The sequence below is a fragment of the Panulirus ornatus genome, chromosome 15, assembly GCF_036320965.1.
Source record: "Panulirus ornatus isolate Po-2019 chromosome 15, ASM3632096v1, whole genome shotgun sequence".
Taxonomy (NCBI): Eukaryota; Metazoa; Arthropoda; class Malacostraca; order Decapoda; family Palinuridae; genus Panulirus; species Panulirus ornatus.
Genome location: NC_092238.1, coordinates 26926757 through 26951693, shown reverse-complemented (window position 1 = coordinate 26951693; position 24937 = coordinate 26926757). Strand labels below are relative to the sequence as shown.

Below are 24937 nucleotides of genomic sequence, written 5' to 3'. Positions count from 1 at the left end.
ACTCGATATCAAAAGGCTGAATTTGAGCGAAAAATTAAGCAAAAGTGACGCTATTATCATTATCACTATCATTACTGTTTCTTTTATCATTTTGAGCAATCGGAGCCTGAACATGCAGGAGAGTGAAAGACATACAAGGGATAAGAGTGAACTGGAACTCTGTTATATACTGGGGTCGACATGCTGTCAGTAGACTGAACCATGGAATGGTCAGTGGGGCCTGGATGTTGATAGGGAGCTGTGGTTTTATGACATTACTCATGACAGCTAGAGAATGGATGTGAGCGGACGTGGCTTTTCTCCGTCTGTTCCTATCGCTGACCAGCTGACGCAGGAAATGGCAATCAAGTATGAAAAAAAAATCATAATAAATATTATCATTATTATCATCTGTGAAATGAAACTAAATTTTTGTTCCAGCTGGGTTTCCCGTTTAGCTACATAACATGATCTGGTCATTTTTATATGGTCGCGACATGCGAACAAAGAGCTTCTTTTCATCGCATTGTCAAACTGTATTGCGCGTTTTTATGACCCGCAGTCCTATCAGATGAGAATTTCTCTACGTGATTTATACATTTTTTTTTCTTTTTTGAAAGCCTGTGTAACGCTGACACCTGTCAATAATGTAAACGTAATTTTGGGAGCGCGTTTGATACACTGGGACCATACATGTAGGGAGAGGGGTATAGGGTGGTTCTTTTAGGCCTGAATGTATCAGCTTTTATCAGTAACCATGTGAGCTGCTGCAGTGCCCCTGGAAAGCATAAACAATTAGGAAAACACTTCCCCCACGTCACGTCTCAAACATTCGAGTGTGGGTGACGTCGGGGATAAACAATGAAAGTACGAGTGAGAGGGTTTCCTCGTCAGACCGATGGTACGAAAACTTCACTGACACAGAGTCCCAGTTTATCTTAATCTATTTTCCAAGGAAAAAAAAAAAACACGAACACGAGTGAACGTACAAGGAAAAGTGAAATTTAATCGGATGATCGCAATTCATATAATAGATACGATCTCAGAATTGATCCAAAATTTTTGTGTGTGTGTTCAGATCTCAGGGGACCACCGCTTTAAGCTTCCCCATCCTTCCCCCACTGCTGACTTCCTCCTCCTCTCTCTCTCTCTCTCTCTCTCTCTCTCTCTCTCTCTCTCTCTCTCTCTCTCTCTCCCCCCCCCCCCGCCGTGCCGTGCCTGCCTGCCTGCGTCACCTCACAACCCAACCCTGCCTACCTGCCCCTCAGCCCACAGCCTTCGGCCGGCAAGCCACCGTAAGTGCGAATCAATATACCTAATCCTGGCCACATCACCTCCCCACCCAGTACACACACACACACAAACACACACACACACACACACACACACACATACACACACACACACATACACACACACATACACACACACACACACACACACACACACACACACACACACACACACACACACTCCACGCCCCCTCCACCCTCTCTGTGAGGCTGTCCATCCCGCCCGTAATATCTCTAATGCACTCCTGTCGCCACAGGACCTGATGGCCGGCCCAACATCCAACTCGTGGTCTCATCATTAATATACCTTTAGCAAATGATATACTTAGGTATAAACGATCAATCGACAATACGTTTGAAATCTATATAAACTGAAATAAGTATTGACCAAGCAGTTGGTTTAAAGAATTACCAAGTGTATATATATACATATATGCATAATCATCCTTGCGCACAGCAATGTTAACCCCGTTCTATGTAGTGGCATTAGATACTTTACAATGAGGAACTTGATGCTATCATACTTAGCCTGTAAGCGGATCACCAGAGAAACTTCCCCTCGAGGTAATTACATCGACTTAGGCACTAATCAGTAAGTAGCTCCAATTAATCATGATTACTCATATGGCCCGCCCTTGGGCGCTTGATGGAGGTTGGCCAATTTTGATGTCCAGTCTCCCACTTCATCACGGCAATAGGTGATGTTTTTAAAAGTACTCCTACTCGTAGAGGATGCTAGCGATATCCCACATCTTAGCCTTTTGTGGATAGTGAATATGTGGTAATGTCGGCTGAGTATGGCGGTAGTGGAGAGAGTTCGGAAGTCCAAGGTTAGTCAAGATATTAGCCTGAAATGTTTTCAAGAACTGCTCTGGTTCAGAGGTCAAAAGGTCAGAGTTAAAGCTCAGAGGGTCAAATACACCGACATACTGTAAGAATGTAGCTTAGTCCCCCCTGTAAAATTATAAGTCATTATGATAGAAAACAAGACACGACAAGAAAACAGAAAATGTGATGTCTCGACATGGTGATCCTAAACTTATCAAAACACTCAGATCGTTGAAGTACATGGGGAAAAACGGATAACAAAAGCTTATTGGCTTATGAAGACGTTATCTGTCACTTTCTTTGTGTAACTATATCTACTGTTGTATCTCGAAGAAACGCCAAAAAAGAAATCAGACAGCACGGCTTCATGAAAGGAAGAATCTATGTTCAATGTAGATTTGTTGCTTCAATATCTTTGTACCTTCCTACTGATTGACGCAGCATAATATATTAATCTACATGTAAACTGCACTTTACAGTGACGTTATAGGCATACAGACCAGGACCTGTCATACAATAGGGTCGACTTTCAAGGCTCTCTTCCTAGAAGATATAGGACTGTGAACAGCTAGCTGCCTAACTTTTTCTTTAACGAAATATAATTAACCTAAAAGTATTAGTTGCAGCTAGGGAGCAATGAACCAAAACCAGTTTTTGGTTTTAATCAAAACACTTTCACAAAAGTTGAACATAATAGGATTATGGTCACTTCGTCCATGTCGATCATTTCCCCAGCCCCTGGATTTGGGGTTTGGGTAAAATCCGGAACGGCAGGGAATATCCTGGACCGGCACTTTACCGTCAAAATATTAGAGGGGAAATATAGGAAAACACGTATCGTGAAGAAGCCCATGATGGCAAAGATATATCTTTTCATTTTATTACGACTACATTCAACCCGCTCCGGCCTAAAACTTTTTCATCAAGTATAAAAGGTAGCGAGAACAACCGATTTCGGAAGCCTCACATCACTCAATATAATATGTTACTTCGATGGATTCGATCGACACAATTCAGATGCGAAAATCACAGACCCAATCTTTTAAAACCTTCTCCCGAGCCTCGAATAGCACTATTGAAAGATCGGCCCCAGACAAACCGGTTTGGAAGGCCTCAGCTCAACCAGTGTGAACAAATCATTTGAGTCTGATGTATCATTTTGAGCGAGCTGAGACCTACGCAGCTGGGTGTGTTCCCGGCCGATTTGTCAATAAGATTCACCTGCCCGGAATAGAGTTTTTTAAAGGTGGGGGTTTGAGAATTTTCTCACCGGCACAGCGTACATTACAATCTTTTTTAAGCAACGTCTGTAATCCTAGGTGAGCAAAGTCCATCGGAACTGGCTGTTCCCGGGACATTTGCCAGCAAGGGTATTCAGACCTCTAAACAGAGTTTTAAAAGCAGGGTCTTAGGAGTGTCTCGTTAGCATTAAGTGGATCACATTCATGTAAATGAGGGGGTTAAGGTTTAAAGCCACAAATGTGGCTCGGCGAAACGCACTGTGTCCAGCCACAAATGTGGTTTGGCGTGAACATTGGTTACTACCGTTCTTTCCCTTTGTTTAGCTCTGGGCCCGATGATGGAAATGGAATTCTCGAAACCTTACCAGAATGGAGGTGTGATACACTTGAAGTAACGTTCGAGCACAATTTGAATTATCATTGGACCTACAAGTCACTTAGACATTACACTCATGTACGAAAACAAGTACAAACTACATCGGCAACCGTGAATGAATGTATTCTTGTCTTTCTCAACATTAATTAATGCATGTTAAAAACTTGTAAAATATTACACCACAGCAGTTCATATGATACAGCATTACGTCAGCTGTCTGGCCTGTTTTACAGAATGTACTTTAAATATCATGATCAAGAATTTCACATATAAAACTGATAATCTCCGCCAGTCATTGACAAAGACAACGTAACTTCACAGACGACGACAGATGTGGTGATATAGCTCGATGTTTTGCCGTTTTAAAAGTCAACATATCCCTCCGCGTCGACAAGAAAAAGGTTAACTTTACCATCGACATATGCAGGTTAGGAACCCCTGGCGGAAAGGCAACACAACGTTCTTGCCCATTAACACCGTCTCAATAGTAGAGAGAGGGTCAAGGCACTTGTTCAGTACCTCAACGCTGTACGAACAACGTGCGCGACTATATTCTACTTAAGAGCGAATGGTTCAATACTGGAATAAATGTGGTGGTGGTGTCGCTCTAGCCCACCGCTATCATTCAACGATGACCGGGCAACACCAAAAACGTCGTCAGCAGGGGAATTGGATGTCCCATCAGTGTCGTGATGGAGGATCCTCCTGAAGAAGTGTGTAGTCGAAATGATCATGATGTTTATCTGTCCTGTACATGACTTCAGTATATTGATATCTTACATGATGATAATGGCATTAAGGGCGCCACTCATGAAAATATATATATACTATCATACGTTCCCCCGCCACACGCTGAAGAACGTACGCGCAAATGCACTCAGTCGCCACAAAGTGGATGTAAAATCTACAACTTGACGGTCGCACAGTTTTCAAATACCACTGATCATGAGGGAAACGTCGGCTGCTAGAGGTAGTCAGGTAAGGTTTCTCACAGGTGCTTCTGATGTCTAAACCTGTTTCGATGACTTACATTTGTTATCCCCATATTTTTCCCTAGTCTTCATAAGCCTCTCTACTATTGACATATCAGCTGTCGAAGAGCTAAAATGAAACAAAGTGAAAATTCTCTTTTCCACAAACTAGCTACAATACCAACTCAAAATAAGATCATTCCTCATGTTTGAAAACTATTCCGGTGGAGCATGTAAACACCATCGGTGAAAATGAATGATGCCTTAACATCATTTCCTTAAGGAAGACAAGTTTACGTATTCAAAATGTTCCAACCCTTCTTTTCTGTATTCGTTGCATCGACCACCATTAACGAATATACGTTTGAAGATTAGCCTTCGCCTCATAGTTTTCCAGTTCCTGCGCTCGCATTTCGCAATGGGTACCTTACTAGTCTTTCAGAAATTTCATAAAACCACAATACATCTGACGCAAATTTCACAAAACCACAATACATCTGACGCAAGTCTTTCAGCTCTTCTCTCGTCACCGAACCGTTTTCCATAACTCTCGCACTTCAATCACCTCCCCGACCCAAACACCCCCTACATGAGCCAGCCTATTGTCAAACACAATCAACAATCCCTCAAAAGACTCACTCCATTTCCTCCTCACCTTATCGCTTGCCTAGGTTACAATGCAAATTACATCCATTAAATATGCACTACTGATTAAATCCTTATTCATTACAGGATTCTGATCAAATTCTAAACACATTCTAAACTAGGATTCGAATACCATATAGAGAAAGTCTCCTAGACTTTTGAATGGGTATCTCAGCATTACCCAGCCGGACTGACGGTCATGTAGCGTAAGGTTACGCCGACGGGTACCGGTTGCGTTGCGTCTCTTATCAGTCTATTTCTTACACAGTAACTAATAACCGGCCATGTTCTCGGTTAACGTGTAATCGGCTGAAACAATCGTCAGTCAAACATCAACTTATAACCAATGGACGGTCGGAACACGATCGAAACGTCATGACCAAACAACGCTGGCCATATCAACTAAAATCAGCTGAGACAACGTGGTCTAACAACACTGCACATATAACATATAATCAAATGAAATAGCACGATTAAACAAATTGATACAGAAAACATGTCACTCACCTTCCATTGTCCGACTGGTGTAGGGTTGTGGAAGCGGTCGATCACGAGTCAACAGACTCTCAGGAAATCAGACACATATCATGGTTAGTGCTCTTTGGCCATGGTGTTTCAATTAATCATAGCTCATATAAGTAGTTGAAACGTTATGGCTAAACAACACTGGATATATCAATCATAATCAATTGAAACATTACGGCCAAACAACAGTGGTCATGTCACCTACAATCATTTGAAACACCATGGCCAAATGACACAAGACATATCACTTATAATCAATCAAAATGTTATGACCTAATAACACTGGACATATCATCTATAAACAATTGAAACATTAAGATCAAATAACACTGGACATATCAATCATAATCCGTTGAAACAACTTAATCAAACAACACTGAGCTCATCACCTAAATTCAGTTGAAATATCATGAACAAACGATACTGGACATATGACCTACAATCAGCTGGAATATCATGACCAAACAACACTGGATATATCACCTACGATCAGCTGAAACATCATGGTCTAACAACCCTGGCCATATCACCTATAAACAAATAAAACATGGCGGCCAAACAACACTGGACATATAATCAGTTGAAGCACCACAGCCAAGCAATAGTGGACATATCATCTGCAGTCAGTTGAAACAACATAGCCAAGCAGCACTAGACAGCTCGCCTCCAAAGTCAACTGAAACATAAAAGCCAAACACTCGACATATAACCTATAGTTACTTGAAACATCATGGCCAAATAAGTTGATAAATACTAAATATGGCACTTACCTTCAAACAACACTAGACATGGTCATATTACTGTAATCATTTGAAATATCACGACTAAACAACACTGAACATATAATCTGCAGTCAGCTGAAACATCAAAGCCAAACAACAATGGACATATCACCTAGTCAGCTACATCAAAGCAAAACAAAACTGGACATACCACCTACAGTCAATTGTAATTGGTGGTGTGATAAGAGGTTATTAACTTTCAAATGCTCAAAATGTTGCTCCAAACTCCAATATTTCATAGACAATATTACTTAGTTAAACTAAGAGTTCAGTTGTGCTTTAAAAGCATGAACTGAATTCTCGAGAGCACAATTTTTTTTTAGATGTAAAGAAATTGCTGTTTATTTGAGTTACTCTACCTTTATCATTTCGAGGAAAGTGTTAGTTTAAATAAAATGTCTTTACTGTATAATTCATTACCAATTTGTATTTTATAAAAATTCTGAGTGGTCTTACTAACTGATTGCATCTGCTTATTCTTTAAAGACCGTACTTCCAGTAAACGTTACTAAATATAAATCGGTGTAATCATCTCTTAATTCATACGGATACCATAAGTGTAACATGATGAATTTAATCTAAAAATCAATTTACAATAAAACTAAAAGCAACGAAAGATATAAAAATACCCGGGGCTTTAATGGCAAAGAAGCCCAACCTGGGCGGGTGACAGTTGTCCCCACAATAACCCTGATTGAAACCACAAACAAACAACACTATACATATTTCCAATTGTCAAATGAAACATCATAACCATACAACTCTGAACATATCACCTACAATCAACTGAAACCAACAACACTGGACATACCACCAACAGGAAATGAAAAATCACAAACAAAACTGGACATATCACCCATAGTCTACTGAAACATGATAGCCAAACAACGCTGGACATATGGTCTATATAAACAATTCAAACATCATGGCTAAACAAGTCGATCAAATAATAATTAGGGTACTTACCTTTCGCCGCCCGGTCGCGAAAGCCATCAATCACGCACGAGTCACGAGATTTTCAGGAAATTAATCACTTCACAAATTTTCAAGGTAATCACAATATAATCAATTTTCTATAAAAAAAATCGTAAAGTTAGTAATGTACTAAAGTCATTTATCATTTCTATGTAGAGTAATTTTTCACTGCATTTTCACTTATCACTGAAATCGCTAAGAGTTGCCTGTTTTCCACGCATAATCATCAGAAACGTATATCACAAATGTTAACTATGATTTCCACAAGTCTGTTCACTATATATAACCAATGAACCACACAGGCGAGAGTCGATGTTACACTCAAAATGAACCTTTTCAAAATGGTCAGTCGGTTAAAGTTCACGAATATACACTTAACACATCATCTTAGTACCAGAAATACATCAGTCTCATTGGAAGATCATATGAATTTTTCTGACAAGTTTCTCACTTTAATATTTTGCTTAGAAATCCACTATTTACACTTATTATAATTTTCTGGCGAGTTGTCGACACACACTGTAGTTTCAACTTTCTAACACTCGCGGCAGAACACGTAATCGGTCCACTTTTCTGACACCTGAGACAGTGTTCTCTTTCATTTCACTTCCTCGACTGTCAGCATCACATATCACACACAAACTGTACGTGTCCTCAGTCTTAGAACATTCTGGAAAGAAATGGAAATGTTCTTCTAAATAATGTGTTGATAAGGTTATATCATCAGGGATACGGAATCTCAGCAATATATATACAGGTTACAGATATATGGGCCCTTGATGGACGTATACACAGGCGGGGACAACTATCGTTGGTATAATCATATAGCCAACGTGGCCCATGTACCTGGGAGGCACGCCATATCATGCCGCGCCTCTCTAATGAATAAGCTTAAGAGCCTGGATGGAACCTCGTTGACTGTGTACCTCATACGATTCAAGGGCATGGCTGGAATGGGGGCTCGTCCTATGTCTCAAACTGGTTGCAAATAGTCTCGAAATTGTATTCGTTAAGAGCGTTTATGACCCACCCCACTTGCGGGGATTACTGTGAGAACATATTGGCATCATTTTTTTTGTGCAGGATGTCATAACTCAGTTGGTAGCCCTGAAGCTGATCTGATAACATTTCGAGGCAAAAATCAGCCACCAAATTGGAAAGACTAGCCGCTATAACAGCTCTTTGCAGTTCGTACACCAACACTTTTGTCCAGCACAATTTAATGAACACAGTATCAATCATATTCAGTTCTTCGAAAAGTGAAAAAAAAGAAAATGCATTAAACTGCTCACTACTAATTATATTTTATAATATCTGTATCTAGCAAGCAGCAAGTAAACTCTAAAGCTGTTTAAGTGTCAACCATTTACAAAAATATTTACCAATGAATCATAATCGTTGAATTTTAACTTAGCTGAATCATCTACACTTCATTTCAGTTACACTTTTGCAACCATTTTAACTTTCTTTAATTCTTTGCCTCTCCACTGGAATTTCATTAAAAAGATTATTCAGTTTCCAATAATTGTCATGCTGCCCTAATCACTTGATGGGTTTGGTGGGATTTCAGAGGTTCAGAACCCATGGCAGGTTTACCATTGCTGCACTTTTGTAATTATCATGTGTTTTATCCCACACTTTTCCTGGTCTTCATGGCCTTCCCCACTATCAGGGATCTCGGAGTGAGAAGTGCAAGGTAATAGCCAAAAAGATAAGCCTATTCTAATAAGAAGAACAACAGAAAGGATAGCTATTTAAAGATAACATATACAAAACACATCAAAGCCTATCTACCTTCATAATTACCTTTATCTTCTATTTCTCTGCTGGTGATAATCATCTGTTTTATGGGGCTACCCTGATACACAGAATATAAGGGAATTATACAAAAAAAAAACCATACTAAATACCGTATGAAATACATAGCCTAGCACTGAAAATAGATTCAGCCGAATCTGATATCAAAATCTTAGTCAAGTGCAGAGCTACTAATACATTTATCTACAATTACAGCAAAAACTGAACTTTCATGACGTTATCATTTTGTAATATACATATTACTTTAATGATAATCATTCGTTTTACCCCTGTGGCTCGATCTGGTGCTAGAACGCGTGGATTTTCTTAATGTATTTCCAGCCTGTGTTTGCCATATCAACCACAACCACCACGTGTATTTGGCTGTGCCTCATTCATGATAACGACATAAACCTATATGTTATCAACAACAACAAGATATTCCTATCACTATAAAAACAAAAATTCTGCACACTAATCATATAGAAATCAACTCAACATTGAATAATCAACTAAATTAAGCTTACATATCCCTGGCCTGTCCATGTTTACACGATCCGTAGGCTCGCTTCTACGCCTAAAAATTTATTTTTTTTAAAAACTTTCCTCGACTTTAACCAGTCTTTCATTACTGATGCTGTTTGTTATTTCTTGTTACAGTGAATTCTAGATGATGTTTTCTTTTCAAATTCTTCTCACGTTTGATGAATTATAACATATATAGTGGGTTTTTGGCGAGGAGTTTCTACTGTCACGCCACTTGTTTCACATTCCAATATTATTTCAGTAAACCCCGCATCAATTCTTTTTTTTTTTTTTTAAATAACCATTGACAGTGGAGTGTGGTTCCCGCTTTTGACTTTAAAAAATACGGTGGATAGTGTCGCATACGTCAGATATCCACTAATATTCAATAAAATCCGCAAAAACATTCATTACAAAAATATCGCTTGAAATAGGATACTCGTGTGGGATGATGTTTGGCAGGATATTAAAATATTAAAGGCTTTTTTCTTATTACCGTCAGCGTGATATTGTTACTAAACTTCATATATTTATTTTGCACTTACGTGAACCTTAGCGTCTGTAACCTCCAGGGTGTTATCTGAAGCAACGCAATACGTTGCAAGATAAATGGCTTTGAGTGCTTTAGGGTGCATAACCAATATAGAACATGCAATGGCAAGCGAATGGGATGGAGAGAATCGTTTTCCCGGCCACTTTATGATGAATCTCTGATGCTTTTCCTCTTCTTGATGAATATTTCAGGATGTGTTGATATTATCTAATGATCTCTATCCACCTATGGGGAGGAGGCTTCTAATGTACGGGATTTGCTGGAAACGTTTGGATTTGCAATGAACAGTCACTTCTATTCACTGATGAACTTATATGAAAATTCTTCTTTCTCTATTGAGTTGATATGAACATTGTATGTAGGAGTATTGCACAGAAGGGAATATTTCCTCATAAAAGAAGACTTTTTTCGTTGTTACTCCATTTTTTCCTAGCAAGAGGACGTCAGTAAATCTTGAAAAATGATTTGTTGAAAAGAAACGGTAATAGAAATCGCTGCGTCACTTCTCCTAGTGATCAGGAATTCTACTTGAGTAAAATAATGAAACTGCGGATGTCAACACTTCCCTGGTAACTCCTACACAGTTGTCCTGATTACAAAGCTGCGATGAATTAGTTGCATAATCGAGGAACTTTGCATATCAGAACAAATTAAACCACGATACTGTATCTAAACTTTGTAGCAAACTGATTAAAACAAGTAAGAGGTGCGCTCCTACTAACTGGATCCATGAGTTGGTGTTCATTGGTGTTGATGTAGTTGGTGCTAATGGGGGATTGTAGTATTGTGGGTTATGTGGGAGGTGGTGATGTTGGCGTTGAAGCTGGTGATAGTTGTGGTGGTAGAAGTGTTGTTGTTGTTGGTAGTGTTGTTGTTGGTGATGGTGGCAGTGTTGGTGTTTTTGGTGGTGATGACAGTGTTGATGTTGGTGATGACGTTTATGTTGGTGATAACGCTGGTGATGTTGGTGGTGGGGGTATTGATACTGGTGGTGCTGTTGTGGAGGAGGGTGAATGTAATGCAGGCGTCGTTGTTGATGGTGATGGTTGTGCTTGTGTTACCAGTCATAACAGTGGTGATGGTGTTGTTGGAGAGTGTGATAGTAGTGTTGGTGATGCTGTTGGTGCTGGTGTTAATTCTTCCGTTCTTGGTTTTTACCTTGTTGATGCTAATTTCACTACTACTACTATTACTACTGCTTCTACTAATGCTGATAACTGCTTCCGTTACAGTACTGCTTCTTCTCCTGCTACTGCTACGTCTCCTACTACTGCTACGTCTCCTGCTACTGAATAGATAACTGAATATTGGAGGGACGGAAAGAGAGTGGAGTGTATTGGTGTAATCTGCTCCTTCAGTCAGCACCTACACGAGAGGGTCTGAGATATTGCTCTTCATTATCTCGCCTCTATTGCTTCGGGGGAGCGTTAATCTCTCGACCGCGGGACAATTTTATGGAAATCCTCTCAATAAGGGCATCCTAAAGAAGCCTGAAATAGCACGGATTTGAAGCCGATTATATGCTTTGAGAATCTTGATGAGCTGCATACCGTGCTCAGATGACCATGGATTTGTCTAACACTGAAATGATTCTACGTGTCACTTACAGCAATGATGATTTCGTCGTAGTCTGCCAAGGCTTGCAATCATTATTATCATTACCATTATTATTGTAATTATGATTATCATCATTATTATTATCATTATTATCATTACTATTATTACTATTATTATCATTACTATCATCATCATAAGTAGTAGTAGCATTAGGAGCAGCAGCGTTATCATTTGCACTATTATCGTTATCATTATTACGAATAGTTGTGTGTGGAGGAAATTCAACATGGGGCACGAATCAATCACGAATAACCAAACTCTTGCCAAGACGTAATGTGTACCTTAACAACGACCACCTAAGACAAATTCGATCCTAGGATCAGTTTTCCCGCTCAGTTATTTAAAAAAGCATCAGTTATATAGAGTTACACAGTTTATGTGTGACTTGCCATAAGATTCCATCCCTTTCATTAAGTAATAGGATGAAATAGAGGCTTTACGTGGTACAGGAAGAAACCGGGAGGAAAAGTCTGATTAATGTCACGAAAGCTGTGAGTGCTCACGTTCACCATGTTTTGCCTTCGTCAAGTAATTACCGAGGGGTGATGAGGAACTAAGCGAACCACTCAATTTATAATAAGTTAATCTCCATATTAATGGTGAGTAAACAGCGAACCAGATATTGGCGCCATGCCGTCAACAAGTCCACGTTAAGTTAAGAGGGAGTAAGTAAGGGGAGGGATAAAGATGATGGAAGGATGAGGGAAAACTAAAGAGGGGGGAAAAAAGGTGATGGAAAGGGGGTTTTCAAAATAGACGTATCCTCGGTATACTTGTATGGGGAGGAAATTTTACACTCGTAAGGCCCATTACCTGAACATTCACTCCGATCACACTTCGCCTTTAAACAGTTAAATGCTATAAACATTCACAGTCTCATAACTCAGTTTATTCCACTCGTCGACTATCATATGAAAGTACGTCTTTACATTTTTCGAAACGAATCTGTTGCTCAATTTCTTTTCTAGACTTTGGTTATTCTGTCCCTATACTTTACAAAGAACTATTTGATGCTGACATCATCAAACTGGTTCAGGAGCTTAAATCTTTTCACAAGGTCACTCCTTACTCCTTTTTTTCTTCCATTGTAGATCTCCATCCTCTCCTCGTAACTCAGCTCTCTTAATTCTAGTACCAACTTCATCGCCCTTATCTGGACCTTCTCCATTATTTTTGTGCTTCTTTAACTGCGTTGACCAAAACTTGAGAAGCAGTCTTGTTTTGCTCTGATACAGGATGCGAACACCTTGCTGTTTATATCCTCAACCATATACTTGTTGTTATCTTAATATTTGCCAGTAAACAGTTTTGTCTCCTTAACAAGTCCTTTTATGTGGGTCTCGAGATGGTTAGGGCCAATGCCAGTTCCCAGACCCTCTTCACACATGGATCTTGCAGTTTGTGTTCTGCAAGATGATATTTATATCATGACCTTCTCTGACTCAGTCCCAACCTCATTACTGCAAACATGCCTCGAGTTGAATTTCATCAACAAGGTAACATACCACAAACTTCAAAGTTTGTCAAGGTAACTCCCTGGAGGATGATGCAATCGTACTCACTTTCCACCTCCTTCAAGACCTCAGTGTGTGCGTGAGTGTGTGTCTCGTTCTTTAAGGTCTTGCCCGCCACGCTCAGAGATCAAAGACGTCTCACCCGAGGCAGAATTCTAGCTTCTTGAACCTCTCCGTGCTGACGGTTCCGCCAGAAATAGAACCGTAAGGTCAAATCCCAGTCCACGCAGGGCTTCCTCCGTGTGATGGAGAGCATCGGAAAACCAATATTGAGGCACAACTATCACAGTTATGAGAAGTGAATTAGTTGTGTTTAATCTTACAACGTGAATAACGTCAGCAATTTTTTTTTTTTTTTGTTGCACAAAATTTTAAGGCCCGTCTTTGGAACTCATTGAAACATACACACAAGACACGCACACACACACACACACACACATACATACACACACACACACACACACACACACTTATATAATTGTATATATATAAGACTAAGAGGATCAGAAATGCACCATTAGGAGAATCCACTGAACAAGGTGTATCCTCCTCGTCTCGAGGATATTAGCAGACATAACAAATTAATGCCAACATGTTGGACGGTAGAAGACACGAGTGATTCCATTTAATTACATTTCATGTCGTTCGCACTTCTCGTGTAGTGAGAGTCGGAACGGCGATTTCTGGTGTCATGAAGAGGTCATACAGATTTTCACCAACAAGACAACGACACAATAAGTCCTCTTTAATCATGTAATCTTAGGAAGCGGCACAAGTTAATGTCGATTCCATTACTCTCAATCCAATAGTAATCACTCGAAGGCACCAGTTGGGATATACTGCCTCTCTTGGATAAGTATTAAGCCGAATTCTTTCGTCTGTTCTACAGTCTTCTGTTCTTTACTACATAAGTGTTCCTGTCATGCTCGGATTGTTAGCGACGCAACTCGCCTTCCTCTGAGCGGACACAGTCAAGCAAACACGGTTTTGGGAGGTTCAGGAAAGCGAGTCAGGAAGCGAGGGTAATGGAGTGGAGGTTATTAGATCTTCCATTATATCATAGATTTCCTACTTTTTAGCAACAACGCTTTTATAAGTCTTTTTTCTTGTACCGTTCCCCTTCTCTCTGTTACCCCATCCTTGCTAGAGAACACTACCTCATCTCCCTCCGACACTCGGAGACATCTGTAGTCATCTCCTGTAGCGGCTGCTGCAGAAGGCTGGCTAGCTGAATCCTATAGGCCAAAATCCGCCGACGCTCGGCTAAACCGATTTCCGGACTTCGTCGTGTATTTTCGGGGAGGAAGGAAGTCGCTCAAGTTCATGTTTCACTTTCTCTTTTTCTACTTCTTTTCTGACTACAATAAGAGATGGGTTTTGGGTTTCGTTCTGGTGATTATTCAGCCGCTAGTGTCTGTTTTCAGCGATTGTGTTGTTCGTGACTTTCGTGATGTCCTCGACTTTCGTAATGTTCTCGATTTTCGTGATGTTCTCACTTCTCATGTTGCTCCCTTCTGCTCAAGTTGTTCTCAGAGCTCATATCCTCGATGTACATGGTCTCCCCGGTGTTCATGATGTTCTAGGTGCTCATGTTATTCTATACGCACCGTTATAGTCGTCTCTAATCATGTTCTATTCGCCAATAGATATTCGCTTCCATCATTTCATTTTTCCAGCTTTTGATCTAAGTTCTATCATTTTTTTCTCTGTCCTTGTCGTCCTTCCTCCGGCATGTTTGGATAATCTTGCCTCCGTCCCTCTTGCAATGCTCCGGGCGACGCAACATCAATCTCATTACCTTCGACTCGTTGGAGACATGATGGCTGGGTCGTTCTCCTCCTCGTCGGCTTTCCATAAAACGAGAACAAAAGTAGTCATGATAGAAACAGCTTTTCAGACAATTCTTTTTGACGTGTTTAGATGCTGAGCACGACTGACTGGCTGACTGCTCCTCGCCCCTTTCACTTATAAAACAAAAGAGGAATAGTTTAGCCTTCTTGATTTGGCCTAATTCCTTCTCGCGATGGTGGTTCTCGAGATTCAACAAAGGGATCGTAGAGGGAGCTTCCAACACTACAGAGCCTGAGTCCTGAGTTAGTTAAGTACGGCAAACAATTCCACGTTGCAAGAGCCTTGAGAGGAATCTATATACAGCTTGAAAAATGTATATAAAGTCGGACAGCCAAACATATAGAGATTAAAAGACACAGGTGTATATAAATACACTTGTAACCATGGCAGATGATTCACACACACAAACACACACACACACACACACACACACACACACACACTTGTTCGACCAGACTGAACACTATTTTGACAGGTAAAGAGACCGTTGTTTGAGGAGACAAGGGACCAGTGTGCTGGATGACAAAGAGATCAGTACATAAGTTGAGAGAGTATGATACTAAGGCTAAAAGAAGAGCCCCAGTGCTCAAAATAACTGAGTTGTCAGTACACTACATGACAAGGAAAAATATAAGCCAAGAAAACACTCTAAGAGACGGAGAGAAAAAAATAAACCCAATATTGACAGACAAACTGACAGAAGGACACTCCAAACAAAACTTAAACCAACAAAAGCCTCTGAAAAGTTAAGAAAATTGGATAAGTTTCAGTGGCTTTAACAGTGGCGTTCGCGACAACCAACCCCACTTTGAGGCGAGTCGACAGGAAGAACTTCACTTTTAACCTTCCCGATAACATTAACTCGATGTGTTCATTGATCCTTTCTGAAACTGAACATCTTCCCGAGCGCTATATATTAACTTGAACCTACGTATGTGATATGGTAAGATAAAGACAGTGTAGAAAGTAAGTATATTATGGTAAGATAAAAGCAGTGTAGAAAGTAAGTATACTGACCCATATGTATTCTATCACACTGAGCTCCAGTGTGATACTATCATACTCTTTTCGTGAGCAATGCTGGGGTGGTTATATATGATACACCTGTGATTATATGATGATATACCTGTGGTTATATGGTGTACATACGGTGATATATGATATACCTGTGGGTATTCATGATCTTCCTGCAGGTATAAGGTGTAGTTGTGGTTATATACGATGTTCCTATGATTGTTACATGACGTACGATTGCATCGACGGAACTGAGGGTTTCAAAGTCATTTCTCTCTCTCTCTCTCTCTCTCTCTCTCTCTCTCTCTCTCTCTCTCTCTCTCTCTCTCTCTCTCTCTCTCTCTCTCACCAAGTAACTGCGAGGAACCCCTAAGAGCAGCATTATCAAGCCAGCCTCACATTACAGGACAAACCTCTGTACGAGGTTTGTTGGCCACACCTTCGGATCTATTACCTGTCCACCTGCCTCTTGCTCCCCGAAGTCCCACTCACGACGAGAAGTTCGACTCTTAACGACGAGAGATGAAACAGTAGACAGAACTTTCATAATGAAAGAGACATATACATACACTACGTGGCTTTTCACTTGACCCTTACGAGTGTCTGATCTAAGGGTTATTGACACGTGTCTTGTCTCAAGGTGTTGGATGACATTGTCTAGCGTTTGTGTCCTCCTCCCGCCCCTCCTGAAGGCCAGGGATGATAAGCCAACTCACGTTCAGACAGACCCAGGAAAACTTGTGAAAGATGCTCGAGATCGACCTAGTGTCAGCGGTCGTAATGAGGATAACTCATGGGATGGATCGTATTCCCCAACGACACTCCTGTCCCCACCATTACTACTCGTCTCCTCCAACACTATCACTACTTGTCTCCTCCAACACTACCACTGCTTGTCTCCTCCAACACCACCACTACTCGTCTCCTCCAACACCACCACTACTCGTCTCCTCCAACACCACCACTACTCGTCTCCTCCAACACCACCACTACTCGTCTCCTCCAACACCACCACTACTCGTCTCCTCCAACACCACCACTACTCGTCTCCTCCAACACCACCACTACTCGTCTCCTCCAACACCACCACTACTCGTCTCCTCCAACACCACCACTACTCGTCTCCTCCAACACCACCACTACTCGTCTCCTCCAACACCACCACTACTCGTCTCCTCCAACACCACCACTACTCGTCTCCTCCAACACCACCACTACTCGTCTCCTCCAACACCACCACTACTCGTCTCCTCCAACACTACCACTACTCGTCTCCTCCAACACCACCACTACTCGTCTCCTCCAACACCACCACTACTTGTCTCCTCCAACACTACCACTACTTGTCTCCTCCAACGCCAAGTCTACAGCTACCCGACCCTACTACCATCACTTGTCCTCACCATCGCCATCACACTCTTCTGCCGTCTTCCATCACCAGTTCTTTAATTACTCCTCTCTCGACCACTGTTTCAACACCCCAGTCCCCACATACCATCAACATACACACGCCCTAACTATCTTGTTCCATCATTACTTGCCATAAACAGATCTTACCACATATATATCCATAACACTCACCACCACTTTCTTTAAGCACCACCACGCGAACCATTCCACACCAAGCTCCGATATAATCACCAGAAATAACACAAACAACCAGAGAGTGTAATCACTGACACTCACACCACGACAATCTCTAACCATCACACAAACCATCACGTTTAGTCTTTTTCTTTTGTAAAAAAACCATTTTCTTGTTCTATAAAGGTTGATTTCATTCACGCATTTCCTGGAATCTTAGCGGTACAGCAGTTAGCATTCTTGGACCTTGACGCATTCACGGGCTGCCTAAACGGATGAGTACGCACAGGTTCGAATCCCGGCCACGGCAGTCGGTCTGCAGTCAACCAAGCTGTTCAACTCCCTTTACGTTCGGTCGACAAAATCGATACCTAGCTTATATATATATATATATATATATATATATATATATATATATATATATATATATATATATATATATAGATAGATAGATAGATAGATAGATAGATAGATAGGATTGCGCAAATGGTTTGACCTTAATTTTGGTATTCAGTTGCCCATGCCGTCTCAACCATCACAAGATATATTTAAGTTATTTCTTCCTAAAATGAAAATAACCAAAGGAAACATTCCAGCTGGTACATTCGAGCACATAGATATTCATAATTCCTTTTCCTGAAGCTTGGCGGTAAATTAGAAACTTAAACGCATTAAAGAGACCGAAGAAAATGGGAAATCAACTCATAACTATTGGTTGAAAAGGTCAGGAAGCGAGCTTTTGTGTTTAACGTCTTTTCTCTCCTTTTTAACTGACTTTACAGTAAAACATGACTGACGTGAATATAAATATATATCTTTTTAAATCACATAACTTTCATGATCATTATATAAAAAAATGAATAGAGTGAGAAGGTAATTAACCACATTGCTTTGATGTTCAGCTGAGCAATTAATGTAAAATCTCAACAATAAACGAAGTGGAAAAGGGAGATTATAATTTTTGGAAAACGTTGTAAGAATCCGGGGAGGGTTCGCGATCAAAGGGGACTTAGGGCCATCACTTTGAGGAAAACTGACCATTGGAAAATCAAACATGAAAGTGAGACATACATGTAAGTAGCGAGACAGTATATATATATATATATATATATATATATATATATATATATATATATATATATATATATATATATATATATAAAGTGGGACAGTTTATGAGCGGCACAGTTTGCAAAAAAAAAGGACGTTGAATAGCAGTTTAACAAGGACCGAAGTGTGAGATAAGAGGGAAATGAGAGTGAGATAGAGAGGAAAATGAAAGAGCGATAAAAAATAAAGTTTTTATGGTGTTGATAATCAAAGGCAGAACACTCAGGTGGTCATGATAACACCAAAACAAACGTTCGTGGATGGAGGTAGATATGGCATGCACAAGCAATGGACGTTGTAGGTTTCAATGACTAACCGATATCTAGCGCAACTACACACACACACACACAGTTCCTTGCCTGACACGACCGTACAGTCAATAAGAGCAGACGACGGTTCTTCATAAACCAGACCTTCCACATTCCGTTTTAGAAAACGGGATTCCGAGAAGCTACGCTCTTAGCTCACCTCCATTAACTCGATGCATTTCATAATCTCTTTTTCTCCTCCAATTCCATTTCAAACTAGAAAACGTAGCGCGGGGAGAAAATATTCTGACGTTTCCTGCGTCAGACGTAAGGAATTGGAATCTATCTTTCGTCTGGTTCAATGGTACAGTTCACCGATCCTGCTTCATTGTGTTATAACAGAGACGTGAAGGAATACTCAGCGATATGTGCTGCACGAGACTGTTTAGAATGACGATAATCTACAGTTGGCTTATGGCAGTTTACCAGTCGTTTCGTTTACATGAGACAATGTACAGTTAGTCTACAGTCGTTTATCACCAGTTTACAGTCGTTTGACTTTAGTTTAAAGCAGTTTAACATTAGTCTACGACAGCTTAACGTTAGTTTACTACAGCTTACGGTCAGCTTTGGTATAAAGCTTGTATACCGTAATGGTTATATATAGATACATAGTCTCATTACTGAGAGTTATGCTAAACTGTCCACCACCAAGCATCACTGTTCGCGAAAATTAATCTCCGCGTTTATCTCCAGAAGTATACGGTAACCACACTGCACTCGTAGGATATATGGTGATTTGAGAGAGAGAGAGAGAGAGAGAGAGAGAGAGAGAGAGAGAGAGAGAGAGAGAGAGAGAGAGAGAGAGAAATGAACCCCTCCCTCTCTGGACTGCACAACCTGATTCTCCAGCTCACATATACCCTACCGGTCTCAACTATTCTTTACTTCTGTTCGCCATAGTATCCGGAACTCTGCCATTCCTTCGCTTCTGGACTTGACGCACACCGAGTCTTTGTCAATTCATGTACACAGTGGCGTCAGTTCATGTACACAGTGGCATGACTTTCGCTGCAGTGACTTCCCCAGCACGACGTACCCTCCACGTTTAACAACACATCCCATTCAAGTGTGGTTCTCCTCACACCAGGTTAGGATTTGATGATTCCCACACTGACGTCCTCTTCCTCCACTCACTGTTCGGTGGTCAGATATAAACCTCCACCAGGACTGTATCAGATTTAAGATCCGATTTCTCACGCATCTTATACTCGCTGGGTCCGATTTAATAAGGTTGTTTATGAGACAACGTAGATGATGGAAAATACGTCATGTATTTTCAAATATATCACACATACTTAGTTAAAAGAAAACTAACAACACAATGCACCTCATTCTGAACCATACATCACACATGCAGTCATTCTGAGGTTACACATATGGTCAAAGACATTAAACGTGACTGATTCTCGAAGCTTGAAGCTATAGCCAAAGACGGTCACAACATCCCTGAGTTCAGTGGTAAGAGAAACATTACATAGTTGAACACTGTTCTATTTTCTCCTATCGTTCCTTTGATTTTTTCCCCTGGATGAAATATATTGTACATCAGGAAACAAACTTAATCTCTTGCTTGAATTATATAGATAGATACATAGATAGATAGATGGATATTTTTTTCTCTTATCTCGCACTAACTGATTGTCTTCCCCTACAGGTTGTTTGAGACCCACCCTGACGTGCAGGAGGTGTTTACGCCCTTCCGAGGATTGCCCATGGAGGAGGTCCAGCAGTCCAAAGAACTCCGGTCCCACGCCCTCAGGTCAGCCACACCAGTTAATTCCTAAATATTGAGATAATGAGGAGGAGGAGGAGCCTCCTGACGGCGATGTATGTATGACGATGGATTCTATCATAGCAACCATGGATGCTATCATCATTTAACCGTTCATACTACTATCATTAAGACAAAAGATGTTATTTTCATGAGAGTATATCACTCACTGTCATGGCCAGCAATATAGCTGAACGCAATTGTGCGGAACGTTGAATACTCACGTACTTTTAAGAGGATTTAATCTCGGAAGCCAGATCATGCAGCTAAAGCTATGTTGACAGCGACCTTCAGCCTAACACTATACTGGTAAAAGAAAGAAATAATCTACTGCCACAATATCATTCCACTTTAGTGTGTACGTAGTCCCGCTATCTGGCTTATTATACAATGACTTTATTCATATGATGACCTAACAATGTCCTGTATTTACGTATATATAGAGTGATATTCATGGTCACTGAATAATGCCCTTTGTTAGTCATGCTGTATAGAGCGATGAAGCCTTACTGTAAATGTATAGATGCCTTTTGTCCTCTCATATGAGCATGATATTTTGGTGCTACTCCTGTGTGCTGTTATCAAACATGTAATGATTAACGAACCTTCATCAACGAAGGCACCCAGAGGTATTTTCTCCATTGGCACAACCAAACCAGTTAGACTTGGAAAAAGATTCTCTCTCTCTCTCTCTCTCTCTCTCTCTCTCTCTCTCTCTCTCTCTCTCTCTCTCTCCGTCGACACTGTTCTCTTCAACACACACAGAAGGCGTCTCGCTTCACACAGCGAAGTTATCCTATTTGCAGAGGCGTCATCTTAAGAGATTACAGTACGCTGCAGGTGACACTTCCCACCACCATGAGCCACCCATTCAATATCAGTGGGAAGTATTCTTGGGATCTTTTGCTGTCTAAGCACCTCAACGCCACCACAAGACCTCCCACCCGCCACAGATGGTCAAAAAAGGAGTTCTTGCAGCCCTCCGACACAACTCATACTAAAATCCTCACACGCTTTCCCTAACACCAGTCGCTTCTCTACTTGTCTTCATTCCTCCCTCTCTAACCCACAATACGAGGATCCAGGAATCCAGGCTGAAGAGGCTCTGACCGACAGACCAATACAGGGTAACTGCATCTTACGATGTGAACTGTGGTCTTGGTGAGTGTTTTCCTAAGTTATAGTCGCAACAACCATTTTTCAGATCCTCCGGAACCAAAGGTACCAACCTTTAAGATTAACAGTTATAATCCCAAACTCTCAAATCGCTTGGCAGTAATTACTCAAATACTTGGGAGTAAGTTGGACATCTCATTAGCATTCATTAGTATGTAGAGTCCCTCTCGCTAAAGACGATCAACTTGGGCTTAACTATGAGTGTAATTATAGCAGTACGAGCAATAGGCTGGGGCCTAATTGGCCAGGTTCCTGCTACAGGGACTTCTGGCAACCAGAAAATGTTTTGTGTGATATGTACTTCAGGAATTTATGTCTCATTCGTTCCAGTGTGCAAGTAATTACCACTGTGTGTGCAATTACGTATTTGTAATTACCCATTTGTATTTTATGGGGATAGCCCCATCTCATGTTATATATATATATATATATATATATATATATATATATATATATATATATATATATATATATATATATGTGTGTGTGTGTGTGTGTGTGTGTGTGTGTGTGTGTCTGTAGTTAGGTATATGTAATTACCTATTCGTAAGGTATGTGAAGGGAGTCCTATACCCTTGGAGGGACCCATCTCTAGAACTCTACAGGACTACTAAATTGCCTATCATGCAACTTTACAAACCTTTGCATGTTGTCCACACTCACTGCCTCATAACTTGTGTATGCATGTGTGTTGTGTATGTTCAAAGAGACAGCGAAAGAAAGGGAGAAAAAGAGAGAAGGGGAGACAATGAGAGACAGTCAGACAATTGCAATTTTTTTCCTCGAGAGTCTAGCCATTTTTATCTTTCAGTTGGTGAACAATGTTCGTCAGAGAACAGTCGTGAACAATGTTTGTCAGAGAACACTCATGAACAATGTTCATCAGAGAACAGTCCTGTTCGTTCCCACGTCTCTGACCCCCAGTGGTATGACCAGATCGCCCTCAGCTGCCTGCCAAATGTATATCCTAACCGCCTTAAAAGAGTTCTCCCCCCACTATCGCCTCTGTGGCCCTCTAGCTGCCCTTGCGATCACCCAGCTTTAATATCAACGTCAGCATGAATGATATCTGATGAGGGTTAACTCTTTATGAACGTCGCTTATAATTGTCTTAATTACCTTTCTTACTAAACGGCTTTAAAATCCTGAGTAAGGAAGAGGTATTTGTGAAAACCCATAAAAAAACTTTTAGAACTACTACTGTTCTTGTTGATAACATGGTACAAAACGTTATCTTATTTGTGAAGAGGTCAGAAATTTTACGGCTTCAAGAACAGCAGATTGAACAAACACTTATTCGAAGAAATATTCCAATGAGAAACGTAGCTGCATAAACAAACATTAGAAAACAGATGCGAAAATACTTCAGGACAGAACAGACTGAATAAATTAAACATCTAATTAGTAAGTTTTTTTTTTCTAAAAGAAAAAAGATAATGAAACTGTAACGGTAAACAGTAATGGGTAACAGTAATGGGTACCATCTCTTATCTACGACCATGGAATATTTTACTGTCAATGACCACATAATTCTCTCATCTATTACTACCTAAGTATGTTACCTATGACCCTATAAATATAGACGAATGAAATGTTGTATCAATTCACACAAAAAAAAGTCTCATTCGTTTAGCTCACAAAACCGACATTGGCTCAGCATGGATTAAGGGGGAATATGAAAAACAAATCCTTGCTTAATTGCACACTACATTACCAACCATTGCATGCAAACGATGCAACAGTGCATAAAGCATTGGACTGATAGGTGTGAAATGTTCAGTAATCAAATTTACAGTTTTTGAAAACCGTGTTTCACATTTTTCCTCTCTTTTTTTCTTTTTTTTTTTTGAGAACAGAAATTTGCAGCGTGGCTAATCGAAGGCAATCATACACAGATCCAGCAGCCACGGAGGGGGTTGGAGTAGGTGTGTGAAAAGGGGGATGCTCTTCTCCTAGCTTTAGCGCCAGTGTAAGTCACACACAAGCCAATCAACCCATCAGCTTAATCCATTACTACTATAGTCCTTTGGCGGCTACTGTGGCCAGGCACCATTGGTCGACAACTCCCTCTCTCCTCTCCCACCCTTTTGGCCCCTTGGTTTACATTCCTTCCTTTTGATTGTTTCGGCTTTTGAATAGTCTTTCTAGTTTGCTGAGTGGGGCCCCCTCCCCCCCTAGCGCAGATCTCTTAAAGGTGGATATCCTGTATGGACACATAGAACCTGAGTCACTAGTGTCTTTTTTTTTTTTTTTTTTCTTCAAGGAGGAGGGTCACTAGCTAGAGGAGGTCAGTACTTAACCACAACGCGTTCTTGTACATGATCTAATTTAATAGGGGCATACGGAGGTGTGTGTGTGTGTGTGTGTGTGTGTGTGTAAGCGTGGATGGCGGTTCGATTTCGATGTATGAACCAGCAGGACACGATGTAGTGGTCAGTGTTACTCACCATGAGTCAGTCCGAGCCAACCCACGGACGGACGCACATGAGTTCGAATCATG

At 40.7% G+C, this 24937-nt stretch overlaps 1 protein-coding gene across 2 annotated transcripts in view; it reads left to right on the top strand.

Moving 5' to 3' along the window:
- glob1 (globin 1) overlaps nt 1–24937 on the top strand; it is a 135014-nt gene that overhangs the window by 77977 nt on the left and 32100 nt on the right. For both annotated transcript variants that reach the window (XM_071670661.1, XM_071670662.1), the window contains exon 3: nt 21145–21249. In XM_071670661.1, the coding sequence (XP_071526762.1) occupies nt 21145–21249 (105 nt within the window). The remainder of the gene's footprint in view (nt 1–21144; nt 21250–24937) is intronic.